Source organism: Phyllobates terribilis, unplaced genomic scaffold, assembly GCF_046119375.1.
Source record: "Phyllobates terribilis strain yellow unplaced genomic scaffold, ASM4611937v1 Scaffold_9__5_contigs__length_417890890, whole genome shotgun sequence".
Taxonomy (NCBI): Eukaryota; Metazoa; Chordata; class Amphibia; order Anura; family Dendrobatidae; genus Phyllobates; species Phyllobates terribilis.
In genome coordinates this window covers 3,812,899-3,835,719 of record NW_027362769.1, presented here as the reverse complement: position 1 = coordinate 3,835,719, position 22,821 = coordinate 3,812,899, and the positions used below count along the sequence as shown (strand labels likewise).

General features: G+C 47.4%; 1 protein-coding gene across 2 annotated transcripts in view; it reads left to right on the top strand.

Moving 5' to 3' along the window:
• Window positions 1-22,821, top strand: part of SF3B1 (splicing factor 3b subunit 1) — a 277,913-nt gene that overhangs the window by 17,002 nt on the left and 238,090 nt on the right. For both annotated transcript variants that reach the window (XM_073646292.1, XM_073646294.1), the window contains exon 3: window positions 11,083-11,178. In XM_073646292.1, coding sequence (XP_073502393.1) covers window positions 11,083-11,178 — 96 coding nt within the window. The remainder of the gene's footprint in view (window positions 1-11,082; window positions 11,179-22,821) is intronic.

Sequence of the window (22,821 nt, the reverse complement as noted above, 5' to 3'; positions counted from 1 at the left end):
GCGTTGGAAATGTTGACTTTGAGGCTGGTGGAGACGGAATCCTTCCGCAACCTTATGGCGGTGGCCGTCCCTCGATACTCGGTCCCCAGCCGATACTATTTTGCCCGGTGTGCCATCCCCGCACTACACAAGCACGTGTCCCAAAGCATCTGCCGTGCCCTCAACAACGCAGTTACTGGGAGAGTCCACCTGACAAAGGACACGTGGACAAGTGCTTGTGGCCAGGGACGGTACATCTCTCTGACGGCACACTGGGTAAACATGATGGAAACCGGGATCCAGTCGGACCTTGGGACGGAACACCTCCTCCCCACACCGAGGATTGCGGGCCCTATGTCAGTCAGAGTTGCCCCCACAGTGTACAGCTCCTGCGCATCCGCCTCCTTTTCCGCCTCCTCCTCATGTTCAGCCTCCATCTCAGATATCACCACATCAGTTACAAGCTGGAAGCACTGCAGTACTGCCTCCGCCAAGCGGCAACAGGCTGTGCTGAAACTCATAAGCTTAGGTGAGAAACCTCACACTGCTTATGAGTTGTGGACAGCTGTGAAAGAGCAGGCAGATCTGTGGCTGAGACCGCTGAGCCTACATCTAGGCATGGTCGTGTGTGACAATGGCCGTAACCTGGTGGCGGCTCTGAAGCGAGGCGAGATCACACATGTACCATGCCTGGCTCATGTGCTTAACCTCGTGGTTCAGCGGTTTCTTAAATCGTACCCCGAGTTGCCAGATCTGCTCGTGAAAGTACGCCGCCTGTCAGCTCATTTTCGCAAATCTGCTACAGCTTCCGCCGCCCTTGCTGTGTTGCAGCAGCTTTTGCAGCTTCTGTCACACCGATTGGTGTGTGATGTCCCCACACGTTGGCACTCTACCCTCCACATGTTGCAAAGGATTTGTGAGCAGAAGAGAGCAGTTGTGGAGTACCAGCTGCAACAAGGCCGTCGATATTCTGGTCAGACTCCACACATAAGACCTCAGGAGTGGACCTGGTTGTCTGACATATGTACCATCCTGACAAACTTTGAGGAGGCCACCAAGATGGTGAGTGGCGATGACGCCATCATTAGTGTCAGCATCCCACTTGTCTGTCTTTTGCAACGCTCTCTGCAGAGAATTAAAGAGGAGGCATTGCAGCCAGAGTATGATGAGATGGATCAAGAAGCCATAGCGGGCAATTACACACAGCCCAGCCTCATCTCATCCCAACGTGCATTGGGGGACAATGAGGGAGAGGAGGAGGAGGAGGAAGAACAGGAGCTGCTATCATGCGTTGTAGACGGTAGTACCTGTACAGGTGTCATACCGTCGGTTCAGCGTGGGTGGCCTGAGGACAGGGGGGAGGAGGAACAGGAGGAGGAGGAGGAAGAGAGCATGGTCAGTCGTCATCTTGGTGAGGACACGGAAATCTTGCCCGTTACCAGTCTGGCACGCATGGCTGACTTTATGTTACGCTGTCTTAACCGTGACCCTCGCGTTGTCAAAATGTTGGGTGACAGTCATTACTGGTTGGTGACACTTGTAGACCCCCGCTACAAGGAGAACTTTCACTCTTATTCCTGAGGTGGAGAGGTCTACAAAAATGGGGCAATACCAGAAGGCCCTTGCTGCAGAACTCTTAAAAAAATTCCCATCTGAACACGCTAGCGGCAGAGGTCACAGTTCGTTGCCCAACCAAGGCGTACAGGCGAGAGAGATGCAACTCCAATCCAGCAGAGGCAGGGGAACACTGTCAATGTTCTGAGACAGTTTTCTGACACCCGCCCAGCTTACAGGCCCTGAGGCTCTCACACGGAGTGGAAAGTTTCAAAAGATGGTGAGGGAGTACCAGCATCCTCCGTGATTCCTCTGTGCCTTTTAATTATTGGGTATCCAAGCTGGACACTTGGAATGAACTCGCTCTGTATGCCTTGGAGGTCCTGGCCTGCCCTGCCGCTAGTGTGTTATCGGAGCGTGTTTTTAGTGCCGCTGGGGGAATTATAACTGATGAGCGCACTCGCCTGTCAACTGACAATGCTGACAAGCTGACCTTTATCAAAATAAACAAGGGCTGGATTGGGCCAGACTTCTCATCACCACCAAATGACAGCAGAGTAACATAAAGTCAAATCCACTGTGTTATTTCGGGAGGTGTATTCACATGCACCGCTTCACACCCACACATGGGTATACGCTTCCTCGTTTCGGCTGTTTAATCTTCTTCTCCTTATCCTCAGCCTCCACCACCACTATACCACCAGGGTGCCAGCATTGCAAGTTCCTCCATCCTTATTTTTGGCAGCTTTTGCTTGCAAGGCATAAACAAATACTATGGGACACCCACTCCCCAATAATGGGACTTATGTTTGTAATATGCTGTACTGCATGGCTCTTGTAAGGGGCATTGCAAGTTGCAACGTCCTCATTTTTGGCAGCTTTTGCTGGGAAAGCATAAGCAAATACTATGGGACACCCACTCCCCAATAATGGGACTTATGTTTGTAATATGCTGTACTGCATGGCTCTTGTAAGGGGCATTGCAAGTTGCTCCGTCCTAATTTTTGGCAGCTTTTGATTGGAAAGCATAAGCAAATACCATGGGACACCCACTCCCCAATAATGGGACTTATGTTTGTAATATGCTGTACTGCATGTCTCTTGTAAGGGGCATTGCAAGTTGCTCCGTCCTAATTTTTGGCAGCTTTTGCTTGGAAAGCATAAGCAAATACTATGGGACACCCACTCCCCAATAATGGAACTTATGTTTGTAATATGCTGTACTGCATGTTACGCGCCCCCTGGGCCGTGTGTACACGTGTGTGGGATACCCGGTGCCGGGTCTCTGGGGTCTGTAGTCTCCGTGGCGGTGACCCGGTCCCGTGGCTCAGGCTGGTCAAACCAGTGGCAGTCTTTCTTAGGTTTTGAGGTTAATTGTCCAACTGCGCCACCCGTGGATTGCGGTCAGGGAGTACCACCGCTGCGAGGCAGACCGCTGAGGCTGGTGTTGTGTTCGCAGCAGAGAATGGGATAACTCCCCTCGGGAGGAGTATAGCCTCAGGGCAGTGAGTGTGGATGATGGGGGTGATGGTGCACGAGCGCAGCAGGAACGACTCAGAGTCTTTGCAGTGCAGTTCAGGGTCTTTACTGATGATTATAAGGTAGACCCTCCCGGGAGTACTGGCTAGCATAAGAGGCCTGGTCAGTCTGTGAGTAAGCAGGAGTTCCCCTGGCCAGGTGGAGTTGTAGGCCTCCCCGTCTGTCTGCACTCTTCCTGGCTACCTTGCTGTAAGCGGGTAGAAGTAGCCCACGTCCCTGAGTGTACCGTGTAGTGCTCACCCGTATGGCTGGTGACTTGGGGCCTTCTGTTAGCCTCCGCTCCACGATGGCGGTGCTGGTCCCTTGCTTGTGACTGAGCCTCCGGGCTTCTATGGCCAGAGGACCTGAAATCCCCTGCCGGCTGGTTTCTGCTGCTGGATATATAAGTCCTCACAACTTCGGACTCCTGTGTCCGGTTCCTATTGTCTTCTGCCAGGGCGAGCTCTGCTCAGCTTCCAGCCCCTGGTCTTTAGCTCCTAGCTCCTACAGAGCTCCTTGCTGTTACTTTCCCTTGCTCTCACTCTGACTCTGACTGTTCTCTGACTCACTCAACCCTGCCCCAGATCCAGTTTATAAGGGCAGAATTCTCCCCTCCCAGGACTGGGGCAGGAGGATGTTGTATGTTTAAGGGATCCTGACCAGGAAACCTCCCACTTGCTCTCTGACGTAATATCTCTATTACTGTGGTGACCAGACCCCTGGGGTGCCACACATGGCTCTTGTAAGGGGCATTGCAGTTCCTCATAATTTTTGGAAAGCCTTCTATTCACTGCTTAGGCCAACAGTGAAAGGGAGACCCAGTTGCTATAAATGGAAAAAAAGGTTTAGTTAACGCCCTCTGACCTCCATGTCATTTTCAAGGGGCATTGGAGTGGCTCGAAATTTTTGGTAGGCATTGCACTCACTGTATGCCCTATAAGTGTGTAGCCGAACCGCTCCTTTTGTTACAGAAACATATCCTACAAGACATATCTGGTTGACTGGCCTGATATTGATGTGAATGGTCCCTGTTCCTCCTGCTCTTTCTCCTTTGCCACCACCTCATCCATCATCCATCACCTGAAGCTTTGTTTTAACGGGAGTCATAGAACTGGGATAGTAGCAGGAAAACATCCAGCAATCCTCGGAGGAGGTAGGATATGCGCCAAAACGCAGACCACCTCAGGCCTAGCCGCTACTACATACATGCGCTTGCATTCCAAGAAAACAAAGCAGATGCTAACTTCTATCATCATCATCATGCTCCTCACCTTGGCACTCTCAACTCCCCTGATGGAGAAGCCAGGGCCCACCGGAGGAGTCTGGTTCTCTGGTGGGCTCGTCCAATGCTGCCCTAAAGCAGGCCAGGCTAAGAAAAGTGTGGGGGAAGGTGACAGGAGAAATCAGGGCGGCTGGGAACCGTTTATGGACACCCGGCCGCCCCCAGGCGGCTGGCGAGCGTGTGTGGACACACGGCCGCGGGGCGGCTGGGGACCGAGTATGGACACCTGGCCGCCACCTGGCGGCTGGGGACCGAGCGTGGACACCCGGCCTCCGGGCGGCTGAGGACTGAGTATGGATACCTCGCTGCCGAAGCGGCCATGAGGTAGTGGCCAGCTTCGGCCTCCTCCAAACTAAAAGGCCCCATTTCAAGTGAAAGCTAGCAGTATAGTATTGCAGTCTGCGGGTGGGTGGGTGGTTGGCTGCTTATTTTCACTTGCATTGCAAGGAATGGGGGAGGTACAATTGAACACTGCCCTGGGACAAGGACTTGCACGGGAATAGTTGCAAGTCTGCATCTTCTGATGCGGCAAGGATCACTTCTGATGGGCACACTTTTAGGCAGTGACCTGGGAGTCAGAGATGCTTCCAGGGGTCTTCCCCAAGCTGATCCCTTGTCTTTTCAGCACTGTATGCATGTGTCACACAGCACATGGCCAGATAAGGTTGTAAAATGTTAAAATGACATTTCCCGGTGAACGCATTTGTCACGGTTGAAAGCAATACAAAAGTGCAAAAACGCATGAAAAATGCTACTTGTGAACATAGCCCAAGGTGTGGAGGAGTATTTTTGTTTTTGGTTATTTATTTTACCTTATACACAAGTTTTTACCCTGGAAAGGAAATTCCTTAACATATTTCACAGGAAAACCGTTTCAGTTTCGTTTTTGAACGTTTTATTGTGAGCCCGCAAAAGTGGCTTAATACTTCTGACCACGTTGTTGACAGCAGTGACCTGGGGGTCAGAAATGCTTCCAGGGGCGATCCCCATGCTGCCCCCATGTCTTTTGAGCACTGTCACTATCGTTTTGGGCACTTTTTAGGCTTTCTACAGACTGCCGGGGGTGCTGCCGCAAAAATGCTCGGGTCTCTCATAGACTAACATTGGGCTTCGAGCACCCGAGCATTTTAATGATCGCTCAACACTATCAGTCGTCATCTTGGTGAGGACACGGAAGTCTTGCCCGTTACCGGTCTGGCACCCATGGCTGACTTTATGTTACGCTGCCTTAACCGTGACCCTCGCATTGTCAAAATGTTGGGTGACAGTCATTACTGGTTGATGACACTTTTAGACCCCCTCTACAAGGAGAACTTTCACTCTTATTCCTGAGGTGGAGAGGTCTACAAAAATGGGGCAGTACCAGAAGGCCCTTGCTGCAGAACTATTAAAAAAATTCCCATCTGAACACGGTAGCGGCAGAGGTCACAGTTCGCTGCCCAACTAAGGCATACAGGCGAGAGAGACGGAACTCCAATCCAGCAGAGGCAGGGGAACACTGTCAATGTTCTAGGACAGTTTTCTGAGACCTGCCCAGCTTACAGGCCCTGAGGCGCAGGGTACTCTCACAAGGAGTGGAAAGTTTCAAAAGATGGTGAGGGAGTACCAGCGTCCTCCCGTGATTCCTCTGTGCCTTTTAATTATTGGGTATCCAAGCTGGACACTTGGAATGAACTCACTCTGTATGCCTTGGAGGTCCTGGCCTGCCCTGCCGCTAGCGTGTTATCGGAGCCTGTTTTTAGTGCCGCTGGGGGAATTATAACTGATAAGCGCACTCGCCTGTCAACTGACAATGCTGACAAGCTGACCCTTATCAAAATGAACAAGGGCTGGATTGGGCCAGACTTCTCATCACCACCAAATGACAGCAGAGTAACATAAAGTCAAATCCACTGTGTTATTTCGGGAGGTGTATTCCCATGCGCCGCTTCACACCCACACATGGGTATACACTTCCTCATTTCGGCTGTTTTTTGCTCTTCTCCTTATCCTCAGCCTCCACGACCACTATACCACCAGGGTGACCGTGGTCCATGTTGCCAGCATTGCAAGTTCCTCCGTCCTAATTTTTGGCAGCTTTTGCTTGGAAGGCATAGGCAAAGACTATGGGAGACCCACTCCCCAATAATGGGAATAATGTTTTTAATATGCTGTACTGCATGGCTCTTGTAAGGGGCATTCAAACCGTCTTGTTAAGCTACTGTGACCTCCACGTCTCTTCAAAGGGGCATTAAAAGCGTCTTCTTAAGCCACTCTGAATTCCACAGCTCTTCCAAGGGGCATTGCATTTCATCCTAATTGTAATCAGCTTTTGCTTTTCAATGCAAAGGCGAAAACTAAGGGAGACCCACTCTCCCCAATAATGGGTAGAAGGTTTTTAGTACGCTGTAATCCACGTCTGTTTTAAGGGGCATTGCAGTTCCTCATAATTTTTGGGGAGCCTTCCATTCACTGCTTAGGCCAACCGTGTACAGGAGACCCAGTTGCTATAAATGGAAAAAACGCTTAAGGCCCTCTGACCTCCATGTCACTTCCAAGGGGCATTGGAGTGCCTCAAAATTTTTGGTAGGCATTGCACTCACTGTATGCCCTATAACTGTGTAGCCGAACCTCCCTTTGTTACAGAAACATATCCTACAAGACATGTGTGGTTGACTGGCCTGATATTGATGTGAATGGTCTCTGTTCCTCCTGCTCTTTCTCCTTTGCCACCACCTCATCCATCATTCATCACCTGAAGATTTGTTTTAACAGGAGTCATAGAATTGGGATAGTAGCAGAAAAACATCTTGCAATCCTCGGAGGAGGTAGGATATGCGCCAAAACGCTGACCACCTCAGGCCTAGCCGCTACTACATACATGTGCTTGCATTCCAAGAAAAGAAAGCAGATGCTAACTTTCATAATCATCAAGCTCCTCACCTTGGCACTCTCAACTCCCCTGATGGAGAAGCCAGGGCCCACCGGAGGAGTCTGGTTCTCTGGTGGGCTCGTCCAATGCTGCCCTAATGCTGGCCGGGCTAAGAAAAGTGTGGTGTGGGCGGGGGGGGGGGGGGTGTTGACAGGAGAAATGGGGGCGGCTGGGGACCGTGTGTGGACACCCGGCTGCGGGGCGGCTGGGGACCGTGTGTGGACACCCGGCTGCGGGGCGGCTGGGGACCGTGTGTGGACACCCGGCTGCGGGGCGGCTGGGGACCGTGTGTGGACACCCGGCTGCGGGGCGGCTGGGGACCGTGTGTGGACACCCGGCTGCGGGGCGGCTGGGGACCGTGTGTGGACACCCGGCTGCGGGGCGGCTGGGGACAGTGTGTGGACACCCGGCTGCGGGGCGGCTGGGGACAGTGTGTGGACACCCGGCTGCGGGGCGGCTGGGGACAGTGTGTGGACACCCGGCTGCGGGGCGGCTGGGGACAGTGTGTGGACACCCGGCTGCGGGGCGGCTGGGGACAGTGTGTGGACACCCGGCTGCGGGGCGGCTGGGGACAGTGTGTGGACACCCGGCTGCGGGGCGGCTGGGGACAGTGTGTGGACACCCGGCTGCGGGGCGGCTGGGGACAGTGTGTGGACACCCGGCTGCGGGGCGGCTGGGGACAGTGTGTGGACACCCGGCTGCGGGGCGGCTGGGGACAGTGTGTGGACACCCGGCTGCGGGGCGGCTGGGGACAGTGTGTGGACACCCGGCTGCGGGGCGGCTGGGGACAGTGTGTGGACACCCGGCTGCGGGGCGGCTGGGGACAGTGTGTGGACACCCGGCTGCGGGGCGGCTGGGGACAGTGTGTGGACACCCGGCTGCGGGGCGGCTGGGGACAGTGTGTGGACACCCGGCTGCGGGGCGGCTGGGGACAGTGTGTGGACACCCGGCTGCGGGGCGGCTGGGGACTGTGTGTGGACACCCGGCTGCCAACGCAGCCATGACGTGGTGGCCAGACTCCGCCTCCACATGCCTAAAAGGTCCAATTTCAAGTGCAAGCAAGCAAGCAGTATGGTATTGCAGCCTGGGGGTGGGTGGGTGGCAGGTTGCATGCTTGCATTGCAAGGAATGGGGGAGGTACAATTGAACACTGCCCTGGGACAAGGACTTGCACGGGGATAGTTGCAAGTCTGCATCTTCTGATGCGGCAAGGATCACTTCTGATGGGCACACTTTTAGGCAGTGACCTGGGAGTCAGATGCTTCCAGGGGTCTTCCCCATGCTGTTCCCATGTCTTTTCAGCACTGTATGCATGTGTCACACAGCACATGGCCAGATAAGGTTGTAAAATGTTAAAATGACATTTCCCGGTGAATGCATTTGTCACGGTTGAAAGCAATACAAAAGTGCAAAAAACGCATAAAAAAATGCTACTTGTTAACATAGCCCAAGGTGCGGAGGAGAATTTTTTTTGGGGGGGCGGGGGGGGGGTTATTTATTTTACCTTATACACAAGTCTTTACCCTGGAAAGGAACTTCCTTAACATATTTCACCGGAAAGCAGTTTCGGTTTCGTTTTTGAACGTTTTATTGTGAGCCCGTAAAAGTGGCTTAATACCTCTGACCACGTTGTTGACAGCAGTGACCTGGGGGTCAGAAATGCTTCCTGGGGCGATCCCCAGGTCATTTGAACACGGTCACTATCGTTTTGGGCACTTGTTAGGCTTTTAAAAGACTGCCGGGGGTGCCGACGCAAAAATGCTCGGGTCTCCCATAGACTAACATTGGGCTCGTTGCTTGGTTTGAGCACCCGAGTATCACGGCGAGCTCGGCCCGAGCTTCGAGCACCCGAGCATTTTAGTGCTCGCTCAACACTAAACTTTACCCAAAAGGATCGTTCAACGATATAACTATAGCTCCCTCTTATATCACTTATTTGGGCATCAAAATTGGTCGCTCGCCATCCTTTGTACACGTTAAATTATCCCCCCTCATTAAAAAAAATCACTAATCGAAGTCATGGCAGGATTTGCCCTGGTCTTTTTTGGGCAGGGCACATTTGGTCAAGATGATCAGTACATCCAAAATTATGTATCAACACCAAACTCTACCACTGCTACTGAAACACTGACGTAACTACTCATCAGGGCCCTCAGTCATTTTATTTGGAAGGGAAAACGTCCTATGATTAATCTAGACAAACTTATGTCATCCAAAGATGATGGTGGCATTAATTTTCCAAGCATCAGGAATTATAACCTCGCTTGCCTCTTTCGCTATATAATAGGCTCCACAAAAGACATACATACTCTGACTATACATTGGAATCTGATTATGCTTGCCCCTTCAATTTGATTGCTCTTCTTCACTCTTGATATACTTCCCTACCCATAGCAGTCAAAAATCAGTAACTTTTAAAGACACCATCTCCGCTTGTAAGGCGGTTAGGAAAAAATATGGCCTTTCTTTCAGAATTTCTAAGCATCTTCCGCTATGGCGGAATACAGAATTTCCTCAGGGCATTGAATTTATTTTTTAAGTGGCAACAGGCTGTTATAGATCTCATCTCCTCCACCCAACCGATCAGAGATGGTTGACATACCCAGAATGTATGGGAAAATATAATCTACCTCTCCAACATGGCTTCCAATATGAACAAATCATACTTTCCGTTATGTTAAACATAAGGGATGTTACTTACAAGACTTCCCAGACTGAATTGGATGTCCTTCTACTATCTCCAATATCTATTCTCTATCCGGTAATGAAGTCTAATTTGTTAAGGGTACACCCAGACATTTTCTTTAAATATTGGAAGCAACAATTGGAAGACACTGAAATTCCCATTAATATCAGATTTAGGTTGGAAGGTATTTAGAAAATACATTATAAATGAAACATGGAGAGAAACTAGATATAAAATACATGGGATCATATATGCTTTTTAATATACCAAAAAAAGATCCATTATCAAATAGACTAATTGCATGCCCTAAGTGTCATAATCCATATTCTGACCTCATGCATGGCCTATGGTCCTGCAACGAATCAACAGTATATTGGGATCAGGTTTCATATTTGATTCACACTATATGGGGTCCAAGGGTACACCCCCTCTCCATACTTAGCCCTACTACATTATTGGAGTAACCCAGATAATGCTTACAAAAATACAAGAGGCCCACCAAAACTGCTCCACACTCTACTCTTCTTGGCAAAAAAACAGCTACTCAAAAATTGGTTAGACCCTATCAATCCCCCAATAGCAGAGTTGATCCAAATGAAACATTTTTTGGGAGTAGAACAACTTGATGCCCTAAGTAACAAGGAACAGCAAGCTGGAAAATTTCGATTTAAAGTGTAAACAGTTTATTATAGCAGGTTGCTCTGATTGGTTCGACAATTTGTATTTATTTTTTTTTTTTCATTCACTTATACAGAATGGTATATTTTAGAGAATCTCAACAACAACTTGGGACTATTACGCGTAAACTAAAATATGGGAAATAATCAGAACAAATTAATTATCTGCATCTAATTCTTTTTGTAATGCTGACAATGATGACTTTAAGTTAATATTTAATCTTTGTTTATTTGTTGTGCCAGCTAATCACAATTTATTGCTTGTACATTGTGCCTGATCTGCGTACGGGCTCCTGATTTAACGTCTCAAAGTTGGCTTTGTTCATTTTGTCTTTTATATGTGTTTTTCTTTTATGAAAATCCTAATAAATGATGTATTTTAAGAAGGAAAAAAAAAAAAACCTCGTTCATGGGAAAACCCCCTTTAACAAATATGTTAAACACTAACCGTTTTTCATATCTGTTTTGTTCTCAGGATGATGATGATCCTACGGCCTCATTTGCGCAGAAGAAACCAGGTTATCATGCTCCTGTTGCTTTATTAAATGATATTCCTCAGTCAGCTGAACAGGTATGTTGGAATAGTTCATTGTAGTGGTAATGTGGAGCATTTGTCATTGTAACTTTTCTTTGCACTTAGTTTGAAACGTAGTATTATATTGCATTTTCTGCAAATGTTTGTAATTTCTATATTATTGCTGAATTGAAGATGGGGTTCCAGTAATTAGACGCTCAAAGGGGTTGTGCCACCTTAAAGAATACATTTAACCAAGCAGAAAAGGTGGATTAAGTGGTTTTGTAATGTACAGTTATTAAAGACTCTGATCCATTTAAAAAATAAGCTTTACTCTTCTGAAGTAAGCTTCCTGGTGTTGTTCCATTCCATCCTCCCAGTGGCCGATCAGCTGGCCGAGCTTGTGCAGTTCCTTTCATCATAAGGGGTTCCCCCAATTCCCCCACCCCCAGTGTGCACAACATTTTCTCCCTCACACAGGTCTGACAGCAGCAGGAAGCAGATTCCTGGAAGCATGTCAGTGATTCTTCCCAATCCCCCCCACCTCTGTGTGAGATCGTTCTGCTTCACAGACCTGTGTGAGCGCTGGAGGTGTAGGCCTGCTAACCTCGCTCACACAGGTCCGTTAGGCAGATTGATCTCACCCAGAGGTCAGACCTGTGTGATTGAGGAGAGAAGTGGGGGGTGGGAAAGAATCATTGACAGGCTTCTGTGCTTCTCAGCAATATGCTTCCTGTGCTGTCAGACCTGTGTGAAGGAGAATACATTGTGCATACTGGGGGTGGGGAGCTGGGGGGACATCTTATGAGGACAAAATTGCGCATACTCGGCCAGCTGATCGGCCTCTGGAAGGACGGAATTGAATAAAGCTAGGGTGAATACTTGAAAACATGAAAGCTTGTTTTTTTGAAAGGAGTATAATTTTTAATAACTGTAAATTACAAAACTATTTCCACCATTTCTGCTTAGTTAAATGTATTTTTGGTGCCATAACCCCCTTTTAAAAAGGTTGTCTGGTCTAAAATGTCAAGTCTGCAGCCACTGATTTCAGATTTGTGAATCCTCCCAGCGCACACATTGAGTGCTGTGAGGATTCGTCGGTGTAAGCGCCGTGAATGATGGTCACGTGACAGCAAGTATGCGATATGCATACTCTCGGACAGAATCCAACTAGTCTGTTTCCGGCAATGCAAGTGTATGGCTCAAGGCTGGAAACAGTGTAGTTGGGATATGGCCGGGAGTATGCATATTGCATACTTGCTGTCATGACCGCTGTTCACGGTGCTGACACCGGAGGATCCACGCATCTGCAGTCATAAAGTGTCATTTTAGACCAGACAACGCCTTTTAATGCAATCATTCATTCCATTGACAACAGAAATTTTACAAAAGGTACAATTCCACATTACTGGAATGCAATGGCTTTCTCCAGGAAAATTTAGTTTATACATAAGGTTTTTGCTGGATTTTTCCTGCACTTTTTACATCTAAAAAAATTCTGTATCCTGTAGCAGCAAAATAAATGAGATTTTTAAAATATCATGCACTTTTTTTTTTTGTGTGTGTTTTCAAAACACAGCATATTTAATTTTTGGTGCCTTTTATCAATTAAGATCAATGAGGGGGAAAAATACATCAAAAGTGAGTGTAATGTACACAGTTTTCACGTGGAGAAAAAATCTGCAAACAATGCTGTGTAAACATACCCATAAGCATATGCAGATTATAATGAGGGCAATCTGGGCTACCGCCCGGGGGGTCCATGGCCAGATTGCCCTCATAATATGTGCGGCACATACCGGCAGACAGTGGCGGGGGGGCCCCCGGACCGCTCCCCCAGCAGCGGCGCACGGCCTCTACTTCTTCGGCTGGGCCAGCACTGCACCTGTTAACTTCCCTGGCCCGGCCGCGTCACTGCTAGGAGACACGGCCCTGTGCGCGGCCGTGTCTGCTAGTGTGACGTCACGCAGTGTGCGCTGCACTGGAAAGGAGCTGGAGGACTGCAGCTGGGGAATTGTGTGTGTGCAGATATCATTGTGTGATGTGTGTTTTATATGTATTTTTGTGTTTCAAAAGTGTTTATGCGTGTATGTACAGTACAGACCAAAGGTTTGGACACACCTTCTCATTTAAGATTTTTCTGTATTTTCATGACTTTGAAAATTGTACATTCACACTGAAGGCATCAAAACTATGAATTAACACATGTGGAATTATATACTTAACAAAAAAGTGTGAAACAACTGAAAATATGTCTTATATTCTAGGTTCTTCAAAGTAGCCACCTTTTGCTTTGATGACTGCTTTGAACACTCTTGGCATTCTCTTGATGAGCTTCAAGAGGTAGTCACAGGAAATGGTTTTCACTTCACAGGTGTGCCCTGTCAGGTTTAATAAGTGGGATTTCTTGCCTTCTAAATGGGGTTGGGACCATCAGTTGTGTTGTGCAGAAGTCTGGTGGATACACAGCTGCTAGTCCTACTGAATAGACTGTTAGCTGCTTTTTTTCTTGCCATAATACAAATTCTAAGTAAAGAAAAATGAGTGGCCATCATTACTTTAAGAAATGAAGGTCAGTCAGTCCGAAAAATTGGGCAAACTTTGAAAGTGCCCCCAAGTGCAGTTGCAAAAACCATCAAGCGCTACAAAGAAACTGGCTCACATGAGGACCGCCCCAGGAAAGGAAGAGCAAGAGTCACCTCTGCTTCTGAGGATAAGTTTATCCGATTTACCAGCCTCAGAAATCGCAGGTTAACAGCAGCTCAGATTAGAGACCAGGTCAATGCTACAGAGTTCTAGCAGGAGACACATCTCTTCAACAATTGTTAAGAGGAGACTTTGTGTAGCAGGCCTTCAAGGTAAAATAGCTGCTAGGAAACCACTGCTAAGGACAGGCAACAAGCAGAAGAAACTTGTTTGGGCTAAAGAACACAAGAATGGACAGTAGACCAGTGGAAATCTGTGCTTTGGTCTGATGAGTCCAAATATGAGATCTTTGGTTCCAACCACCGTGTCTATGTGCGACACAGAAAAGGTGAACGGATGGACTCTACATGCCTGGTTCCCACCGTGAAGCATGGAGGAGGAGGTGTGATGATGTGGGGGTGCTTTGCTGGTGACACTGTTGGGGATTTATTCAAAATTCAAGGCATACTGAACCAGCATGGCTACCACCGCATCTTGCAGCGGCATGCTATTCCATCCGGTTTGCGTTTAGTTGGGCCATCATTTATTTTTCAACAGGACAATGACCCCAAACACACCTCCAGGCTGTGTAAGGGCTATTTGACCAAGGAGAGTGATGGGGTGCTACGCCAGATGACCTGGCCTCCTAGTCACCAGACCTGAACCCAATCGAGATGGTTTGGGGTGAGCTGGACCGCAGAGTGAAGGCAAAAGGGCCAACAAATGCTAAGCATCTCTGGGAACTCCTTCAAGATTGTTGGAAGACCATTTACGGTGACTACCTCTTGATTTGAAGCTCATCAAGAGTGTGCAAATCAGTCATCAAAGCAAAAGGTGGCTACTTTGAAGAACCTAGAATATAAGACATATTTTCAGTTGTTTGACACTTTTTTGTTAAGTATATAATTCCACATGTGTTAATTCATAGTTTTAATGCCTTCAGTGTGAATGTACAATTTTCATAGTCACGAAAATACAGAAAAATCTTTAAATGAGGTGTGTCCAAACATTTGGTCTGTACTGTATATGTCTGTGTGTGTGTGTGCGTGACTGCGTGCGGCCTCCCGCTGTGTATAGATGGCGCCGTGCGGCCTCCCGCTGTGTATAGATGGCTACGTGTGCTCAATATTAAGTCATACAATTAATGTAAGGCTATGTGCCCACAATGCAGAAATGCTCTGGATTTTTCCTGAGCGTTTCTGCATCTCCCTGGGAGAAAAAACATATGTGGATTTTACATGCGTTTTAACTGCCAGAGACAAGCGGATGTGAAGCGTTCTTCACATGCATTTCCACATGCGGGTTGACAAGCGCTTTCCAAACTATTTTAGCATCACTTGGAAAGTGCTTGACAACTTGATCACACTATATCAATCCATGCATCTGGCATGGATTTATATAGTGTGACCGTAAAAGAATGGTAAAAAATAAATATATACTTACCTTCTGATGGCCTGCCGACGTCAGCTGTCGTGTGACCTGTCACATGACTAAATGACGTCACCATAGGTCCTTTAGTCTACCGTGAGCTGCCGGCAAGCCAGGACGCATCGTATAAAGACACCGGGGGCCATCAGAAGGTAAGTGTAATATTTATTTCTCCAATAACCCCCCACGACATCACCAAAGGAGGATGTCACCCCACCCTAATAGGGACAGGAAACACAGAGGTTAAATAGCCCATCCCTCCAGTGTTTTTCCTGTCCCTATTCAGATGAAGAGGTCATCCAGGGTGCTCTGTGCCAGCGGCAGACACCCAGTATACCTTTTAAGCCGGGCAGCTGGGACCGGGCAGTTTTTTTCTCCTCCTCCCCTTATGCTGCTCCCGTCTCCTCCGGGACCCCTGTCCCCACAGAGTCCGTGCCTGCGGGTAAGGTCCGGTGGGTGTCGGGCTGCATGCTTCCTCGAGCTCTCCCCATCCCCCCCCCCCCCTCTCAAGGCAGCCTCCGGCGGTCTCCATAGTGGAGAGACGCGCGCTGGATCCCGGAAGTGACGTGGACCGCCGATAACGTCACTTCCGGTGTGCGTTCCACCCTGGAACGCAAGTACTTAGGAATAGGCCGGAAAGTGACGTGGGACACCGAAAAAGGGTCCCCTAGCTCACTTCCGGGTCTCTCAGCAGAAAAAAAAAAAAGAATAAATAAAATAACCCCGCAGGTGATCGCAGGTGTTCCTGCTTCACTAATTGGATCAAGGGGGAGGAGCCTTGCCACCCACCTCCCCAGGGAGAGAGGGAGAGTGCTGAGTCCAGTCGCCTATATAAGAGCCCTGGACTGAAGACATCTAAGGTAAGACCTAATCCGTTTTGTATTCTTACACTGGATGGTCAGGAATTTACCTTCTCCATGTCTGCGGAGCCCAGCGCAATTCCAGTACCAGTAAGTCTGGCACTGGGGTTTCTTTCCTAGGTGCAGGTTAGAATTAATATTTAATTACCCTTCTCCCTCTTTTTTAGGGGGACAAGGATCCTGCACCAGGAAATAAATCCAGCTGGAAATGTGCTATATGTTCAAAAAAATTATCATCTTCAAGCAAAAGATATTTATGCCAGAAATGCATGGAGAAGATTATTAAGGTAGAGCAGCCGTCCCTCAGACGAAATTAAAGGGATAGTCCGTCAGGAGGTTCAGTATTCATTGGCCTCCTTTTCCTGATCCACTTCTGATTTGCCTCCAAAGGCTAAAAAGAGGAAGATTTCCCTGGATAAAAGAGACTCCGACTCCCAGGACGAAGTATCCCTTCCAGAAGACCCTACAGAGGAAGGTGAACTTAGTTCAGCAGAGGAAGGTCCGGAAAATAAGAAATATTATTTTTCAATGGAATTTATGGAAGACCTCCTCTCAGCAGTAAGAAGAACGATGAAAGTGGAAGAAGAGAAGCCCATTAGATCAGTCCAGGAAGAGATGTTCGGTGGTCTCTGCTCAAAGAAAAAGATGGTGTTCCCGATGCATAAAAACATTCAGGATCTAATCCTGGACGAATGGGAAAATCCTGAAAGACGACTGAATACACCAGCAGAATTGAAATACAGGTTTCCGGTAGATGAAGAAACCTCAAAATGTTGGACCGAGATACCTAAGGTCGATGTTCAGGTGGCAAGAGTCGCTAAAAAGACAGTATTGCCATTCGAGGACTCGTCGCAACTAAAGGATCCTCTGGACCGCAAGATGGACAGCCTTCTCAGAAAATCCTGGGAAACATCAGCAGTCCTTCTGAACACAAACGTAGTCTCCACGTGTGTTGCATGGTCCATGTCAAGATGGCTCAACCAGCTTGAAGAACATCTGGCTATGGCCACATCCAGAGACGAGATACAAGCTTCCCTACCTTTACTGCAGAAGGCTACTGACTTTCTGGCAGATGCTTCAGCAGAATCTGTGAGGGTAACCGCCAGGGCTGCAGTCCTATCATACTCCACAAGGCAAGCACTATGGCTGAAATCGTGGAACGGTGACGTGGCCTCTAAAATAAAACTTTGTTCCATTCCCTTCAGGGGAGAATATGTTTGCCCAGGCCCTTGACGATCTCCTGGAGAAGGTGGCTGATTATAAAAAAGAAATCCCTGCCTGAACCCAGACGCTACAAGAAGACCCCCTTTCGCCCCCCTCGGGAACGGAATCCCCAGTACAAGGGGAAGGGGAAAGGTAAGTCCAGTCGATGGAGCTACCCCAAAGGGGGGAATGATAGGAATATTTTTTTCCCAAAAGGTCAGCGACAACAGAAGCGGTGACGCCAGAGTAGTGGGGGACGAATCATGAAATACCTTCCCCAATGGCAAAAGATCTGCTCCAGTCAATGGGTCTTGAAGATAATTCAAGAAGGGGTAAAGATCGAATTCTCCTCATATCCTCCAAGAAAAGTAAGGATAACTCGTCTAACCTCCCCAAGATTAAAGACCACACTGATGTCCGGCCTAAAAAACCTACTATCCTTGGGGGGGCTATTTCACCGGTCCCAAAAAACCAGAAAGACACACAGGCTGTTTATGATAAGGAAACCAAACGGCACCTACAGAATAATAATAATAAATCTGAATCCCTTAAACCAATACATCATCTACAGAAGATTCAAAATGGAGTCCATCAGATCAGCAGTTCCCTTGATAGGACAAGGATATGTGATGGCAACCATCGACTTACAGGACGCATACTATCACGTCCCTATACATCCAACATACCGGAAATTTCTAAGGTTTGCTGTGGTTCAAGAGGATCAGACGTTACATTTTCAATTCAACGTATTGCAGTTTGGGATATCCTCAGCACCGAGAATATTTACCAAAATTATGTCAGCGGTAGTGGCGTCAATCAGAAAAGAAAAAATCTGCATCATTCCCTACCTCGACGACTTCTTACTAGTACGTCCCTCGGTGGAAGCACTCCCGGAAGATCTGCAGAGAACAATCGAAATCCTGACCACCCTAGGGTAGTTGATAAATCATCAAAAGTCAGACCTGGTCCCTGCCACAGAAAAAACGTTCCTGGGGGTTCTACTAGATTCTGCCAGACAAACCTCCTTCCTACCAAAGGACAAACAGATACTTTTGAGATCCAAGATATCGAATCTAAAGACCCTGAACAGAGTGTCCCTAAGGTCTGCCATGTCAACCCTCGGCTCCATGACAGCCTGCATCCAATCCGTAGCCTGGGCTCAGGCTCACACCAGGGTATTGCAAACCCATATTCTTGCACAGTGGGACGGATCCCCAGACTCCCTAAACAGGAAGATCATGATTCCCCCCCCCCCCCATTATGTGAAAACATCCCTGTCATGGTGGCTCAGCCCAAGAAACCTAGGAACAGGGGTTCCATGGTCTCAGTTCCCCCTGATAAGTCACGGTAGACGCCAGCAAGACAGGGATGGGGAGCTGTCGTTGCTCAAACCCCTTTCCAAGGGGTCTGGACGGAAGAGACCAGCAGGAGATCCTCCAACTTCTGCGATTTAAAGGCAGTGGAGGAGGCACTCAAAATGTCGGCTCCAATCATTACGGGCAAACACGTAAAAGTCTATTCAGACAACATGACTACCCTAGCTCACCTGTCCCATCAAGGGAGTACAAGATACGAGAATCTAAAAAGTATCTCAGCAAGAATATTCTTCTGGGCCGAAAGACATCTTCGTTCCTTATCAGGTCTGCACATAAAAGGCTCAGACAATATCCAGGCTGATTTTCTGAGCAGAAGGAATATCCATCCGGGGGAATGGGAGCTGGACTCAGACATTTTCCACGTGCTGACCAGACAATGGGGTCGTCCGGAGGTGGACCTCTTTGCAAGACGCCAGAACACCAAGGCAGAAAAATACTTCTCCCTAGATCCAGACGACATATGCCTGGGGATAGATGCATTTGCTCACCCGTGGCGTTTCCATGTAGCTTACGCTTTCCCCCAATTCCATTGCTACCCAGGACCTTACAGAAAGTAAGGACTGAAGAGGTCAAAATAATTTTGATAGCCCCACTTTGGCCCAAAAGGAGCTGGTTCTGTGCACTGAACAGTTTAAGCATAGAAGGACCTCTCATTTTGCCAGCAATCAAAAACCTTCTCCATCAGGGTCCAATACTCCATCCAGATCCAGAGAACCTCCATCTAGCGGCCTGGCTTCTGTGTTCACAATCCTGAAGGCAAAAGGACTCAGACCGAGTAATTCATACCCTACAAAAAAGTAGGAAACAAATCACAAACTCCTTATACAGCAAGATATGGAAGACCTTCCTAGCATGGTATAAACCAAATGTACCAGATCTTCGGCATCCTGAGATGACCCAGATCTTGGATTTTCTACAAGAGGGGCTGGAAAAAGACCTTTAAACACAGCACCCTCAAGGTTCAGATCGCAGCGCTAAGTATCTATTTTGACCAGAGCCTAGCCGAACACCGATGGGTAAAAAGGTTCAGGACAGCAGCTACTCGTCTGCGTCCCAGAATAATTAACCATGTTCCCTCCTGGGATCTTAATATCGTCCTTAAAGGTCTGACTCTACCACCATTTGAACCTTTGGCCTCAATAGAGCTGGATAAATTAGCCTGGAAAACATTTCTAGTAGCGATTACCACTGCCAGGAGAGTGGGAGAAATCCAAGCCTTCTCAGTGAATGACCCTTATCTGAGAATCCTGGATGATAGGATTATTCTACAACTGGACCCATCTTTCTTGCCAAAGGTAGTCTCAGACTTTCATAGATCTCAGGAGATAATTCGGCCTTCCTTTTGTCAAAACCCAAAAAATAAAAGGGAAGAAGAATTCCATACTTTTAACGTAAGGCGGGTTGTTCTTCACTACCTCCAAAAGACAGAGGCCTGGAGGAAGGATCAGAACCTCTTTATTCAGCCATTTGGTCAGAACAGAGGGAAGAAGGTCTCAAAGGTTACCATCGCTACTTGGATCAAGAAAGCAATTGTGGAATTATATCAAATCCAGAATCTCACCACCAGAGAAACTGAAAGCACACTCTACTAGAGCCACGTCCGTCTCCTGGTCAGAAAAGGCTAGCGCTTCCCTCGAGCAGATATGTAGAGCAGCTACATGGTCCTCGATTCATACCTTTTACCAAGCATTACAAACTTAATTTAATGTCCATTAAAGACTTGGCCTTTGGGCAGAAAGTGCTTCAGGCCATTGTCCCTCCCTAAACATGAGTCTTTGGTGCTCCTCCTTTGGTGCTGTCGTGGGGGGGTTATTGGAGAAAATAGAATTAGACTTACCGGTAATTCGGGTTCTAATAACCCACCACGACAGCACTGGTAATTCCCTCCCAGGCTTGGTTAGCCAATCATTTAATTCGAATAAATATAATTTGAAGCATCCATAGTTGTGTGGTCCTTTATAAAAACCCTGGAGGGAGGATGGGGGAGGGGCTATTTAACCTCTGTGTTTCCTGTCCCTATTAGGGTGGGGTGACATCCTCATTTGGTGATGTCGTGGGGGGTTATTAGAAACCGAATTACCGGTAAGTCTAATTGTATTTTTTTATTTTCTTTTTTTACAGGTTCTATGGTACCCGGGTCCGGAGGAGAGTCTCCTCTTCTCCAGACCCGGGTACCATCCGCACATGGAAATGCATGGAATCCGCATGTACAGATGCAGTGATGCGGATTTCATGCTTTCCAATGCAAGTCAATGGCAGCGAAAACGCAGCACTTCCGCAAATTAATTGGTAAAGCTGCGGATTTTTCCGCAATGATAATCCGCAGCGGAAATTTCCGCATCATGTGCACAGCATATGCGGATTATCATTGGGGAACATGGCAGGCCTTCTACCAAGTGTTTTTTAAGCGTTTCTGCAGCGGAATTGCCGCTGCGGAAACACTTAAACGCGTAGTGGGCACACAACCTAAAAAAAATTATTATATATTAATATTGTGCCAAATTAATTTCACGTGAACTATCACATGATCTATCACAGGGGATCATGTGACATGTGATACATCAGGAGTGTGTGTGGGAGGGCCCGCGCCTTCTAAACTGCCCGGGGCCCTTGCTACTCTTAATCCACCCCTTCCCGTAAGGCAGTGGTTCTCAACTCCTGTCCTCAAGACCCACCAACAGATAATGTTTTTAGGATTTCCATTCACATTGCACAAGTGATGGAATTGACACCTGGGCAAAGCTAAGGAAATCCTGAAAACATGACCTGTTGGTGGGTCTTGAGGACTACTGTCATAAGGTGATTAAAACAGATTACCAAAGCCCAGTCCTTTATTATAGACCAGTGTTTGCACAAATTCCAGCCCTCATTGCCACCCACAGTTTTTCATGATTTCCATAGTATTGAACATGTGAGATGTCTTCCTGATGTCTTGATGCTGCCACCAACTTTTACAAATACTAAGGAAATCCTGATAACATGACATGTTGAGGGCTGTGAGGACTGGAGTTTCGGGAAACACTGTTAGACACACACTATACTTTTACAAAGCTTCCGTCCTGCATTCAGGCACTTGTCATGGAAACCTGTGGCTGCTCGATGATCAGCACTTTGATAAAGGAGAGGAGCGTGTTGGTAGGACATGAACGGTCTTCCCGGCAAACTTTTTTTTGAGCAAATCACTGCTAAGAGATCTACTAAGCAGCAGGCATTAGATGGCTATAGTCTGTGATCTGAAATGTTGGGATTGCACTGGTCATGGTTTATCACCCCCTTCAGATTTTAAAAAGTGAAAAAAAATTACTGTCCATATACAAAATATATACTGGCAAAGTACATGGCAAAAATACAATAATATCTAAACGCAAAGAAAAATTGAATACTTGTGTGAATGACTTGACCACCAGCTAAGCTGATATTCTGTTCTTATCGGAAGACCATGCTCACAGCAATTTGAACACCTTATTACAGCAAATAGCAATAGTTATCCTTGGCAGGAGAAGATAGAAGAAGGAAAAAAGAACAGAGTGCTGCCTGAGCGCAGTAATTAATTGTAACACTGTGGAGAGGTGAAGTGTATGTAATGAACTCGCCCAAAGTGGTTGTGCTGGACAGGCACAACACTAGCAGAAAATTTTAGTAGAGGACTGGAGTTTATCCTCCGGTATGCTGCTCATCCAATGTCGTGGTAGTGTGCTTTTCCTGGTCTTGAAGCCACTCCACATGGAGATTCCGTTCTTATTCAAGGAAAGAAGAACTTGGGATAGTGCTTCCGTTTGAATGTGGAGATCGGACAGTCCATATATCCATATTAAATTTATTGGTTTTAAAAACAGATTTTTCTGTCAAACCACATTTACTGTAAAAAAAAAAAAAAAAAAAAAAAAAAAAAAACACTTTTACAAACACAATGCGTTTCAACTTCTAGGAGTCTTCATCAGGTGTGAAAAAAATGGTGACATATAGAAACTTTTATACCTTACACTTAAATAGTTGTGGGTGGAGTGTTCCCTCTCACAGATCGCAATCATTAGTATTTAGCATGGTGTCAAACAAGGAACCAGGTATATATACTCCCTAGACAATGTTATTAAACCAGAACGACACTGGTATATATGCATTTTAGATATTTGTACATTTAAAAAAAA